Below are 2,385 nucleotides of genomic sequence, written 5' to 3'. Positions count from 1 at the left end.
TCTCTCTCTCTCTCCATATGCATTGGTAGCACCTTCAATTTTTATTGTTTAAAATAAAAGAAAATCGGCCAAAGTTTTAATACTCTTATTTCAAGGAATATATTTCCACACATTGCTGATATAAAATTGAATATTCTCATTACAAAAATCTATTGATTTATTGAGTTGTCCTTGTTTTCATTAGAATTTCATCCAGCATTAGCTAGCCTATATTCACAGGAGCACATGATCTAAAAGATCTGGTAGCAAAGATGTGATATGTGTGCTTGCAATTTTTCTTAGCAAAGTAATTTGTTAAACATAATTGAAATAACTAGACACTTGTTCTAGGTTGTTGCTCAGGAGTGAGACATATCATAGGGCCAAATGGTGTTAGATAAAATCATCCTCGACTGTATTTTTTTTCAAGATTCAAATTGGAAAAAAACGGATTGACATTTTTTTGCTAGTACAGGTTAAGACTTTGAAAAAAAAAAACAGTTATGAAAGTGAAGAAATTTTTGCCAAGACTGTAGGGGGTTTACACGCTATTTGATGCTTGGACTCCGTGCGTGGGACGCGCCGCTTACTAAGCAGGGTAGATAAAGATAGCGTGGTAGGATATTATTCTTTCCGTGTGCGAGGGCGACGAAACACGCTAAACGACTTCCTTTATTACCAGCGCTTCCATAGAAAGCTTCCTCACAGCAATCTCAGAAACCAGCTTTTCTTCTCGCTTAGCTTTTCTCTCCTCTAGAAAAAATGTCCGACCACCACCACCACCACCACCACCACCACCACCACCACGAGGAGGAGTATCAAGGCTCCCCCCCTCGCTATGGCTATGGCGGCCCTCCCCCTCCCCCTGGATCCTACGGGTACAGCCAACCCCCTCCCCCTGCTCCCTACGGATATGGCCAGCCTCCTCCTCCTTATGGTGGCGGCTACCCCCCCCAGCCTTATGGCCAAGGTCCGCCTCCGCCTGCAAGCGGCTATGGAGGCTACGGGCAGGCTGGCTATGGTGGGTATTCCCAGAACCAGGACCAGTCTGCCATCTATGCCGAAGAGCAGCGGTTGAAGAAGACGGAGGCAGCCAGAGCGGAGACCAACAAGCATAAGAAGGAAGAGCACATGGGAGAGCTCGGAGCCGTTGCAGCTGGTGCTTTTGCTCTGGTGAGGTTGAGAGTTCTTGAAGATTGGTTTCATTAGGTCATGAGTTATGTGATGTTGTAATTCTGCCGGATCTGTTGTTTTTAGACCTTAATTTCTCTGAGAGACGTTTGGTCTAATCGGACTCGCTTAATCGTGATTTTGCAGTATGAATCTCACAAAGCTAAGACAGATCCTGAACATGGTGGAAGGCACAAGATCGAAGCTGAAGTGGCCGGTGCTGCGGCCGTTGGATCGGCTGGTTTTGCCGTTTACGAGCACGTTGAGAAGAAGAAGTCGGAGCATGTGTATGAAGAGTCTAGTGGTGAAAAGAAGCACCACCACTGGTTCTAAATTTCCTGCTATTTATTAGTTCTTTTTTTCATGTAAATTTCGTTTCCAAACCATCTAAATGTACGTTTGCTGTTGATCTATTAAATTGGAAGCTTTTTCTTTGAATTATTTAACGATTTCAGTGGAAGGGCGAATTACGTCTTTTTCCAAAACTATGCCTTTCTTTTTTAAGGGTAAATTTTTATTCTAACTTCTTTTGCTCTCTCGAAGGGTGGTAGGCCACCAATGCCTGAGTTTTTTTTCCCTAAATTTTGCATAAGGCCTTAAACATGGCTTTGTTTATCAATAAGAGCCCCTTCACACAAGGGGCTTTTTCAACAAAGCCTCATAGGGGGAGTTGTGATTGCTTCGTTGAAAAATTGAAGCTTTCATTACACAACACATAAGATAGGGCCTTGGTGCATACATAAAGCATTGTACACAGTGGAAGTATTATCATAATACAATCATCGTTGTGATGTCCAACAACTCTCTTTCTTTTGTGTACATGTTATCACATCTCTCTCTCTCTCTCTTCCACCCATCCATCTCTATGCACGAAGTCACGAGGGCTTGATCTCTCTCTCTCTCTCCTTCCACTCATACTCTCTCATGGCCAAAACCAAGTTCACCTACGTGGTATTAGAGCCTTAATACATGAATATTGACATTACTTTTCATTAGTAGAAAACATTTTTTTCCCTCTTTGCCTAAACACACCATGGCAATGTTTTGCTTTGATCTCCCTTTCTAGAGCATCGTTCCTTGATATCTTTAGTGTGTTTTGAAGTTAACGTAGATCTATATCATCACCTTGAGGGACTCAACCCAATTCTAACGCTACAAATTGACATAAAAATGAAAAATAGGGGGAAAATTTTGATCAAATTCCTTTTGGGGTCTCCTAATTGGTGGTACAAGCTA

General features: G+C 42.2%; 1 protein-coding gene across 1 annotated transcript; it reads left to right on the top strand.

The window, feature by feature from the left end:
• The first annotated feature begins 618 nt into the window (after positions 1-618).
• Positions 619-1,590, top strand: LOC147631791 (uncharacterized). The gene is made up of 2 exons (XM_086808327.1): positions 619-1,152; positions 1,297-1,590. The coding sequence occupies exons 1-2, from the start codon at positions 742-744 to the stop codon at positions 1,480-1,482; spliced, it is 597 nt and encodes a 198-aa protein (XP_086664453.1). The 5' UTR covers positions 619-741; the 3' UTR covers positions 1,483-1,590.
• The last annotated feature ends 795 nt before the right edge of the window (positions 1,591-2,385 follow it).

This window comes from Cibotium barometz, chromosome 14 (assembly GCF_041138505.1).
Source record: "Cibotium barometz isolate CiBa-2024 chromosome 14, ASM4113850v1, whole genome shotgun sequence".
Lineage (NCBI taxonomy): Eukaryota > Viridiplantae > Streptophyta > Polypodiopsida > Cyatheales > Cibotiaceae > Cibotium > Cibotium barometz.
This window is presented reverse-complemented; position numbering and strand designations above follow the sequence as displayed.

What these genes read in the sequence shown, in the direction of transcription:
- LOC147631791 (XM_086808327.1), top strand. Translation starts at nt 742, where the DNA reads ATGTCCGACCACCACCACCACCACCACCACCACCACCACCACCACGAG. An exon ending in CAGCTGGTGCTTTTGCTCTG is followed by an intron (nt 1,153 to 1,296) that starts GTGAGGTTGAGA and finishes GTGATTTTGCAG; the next exon opens with TATGAATCTCACAAAGCTAA.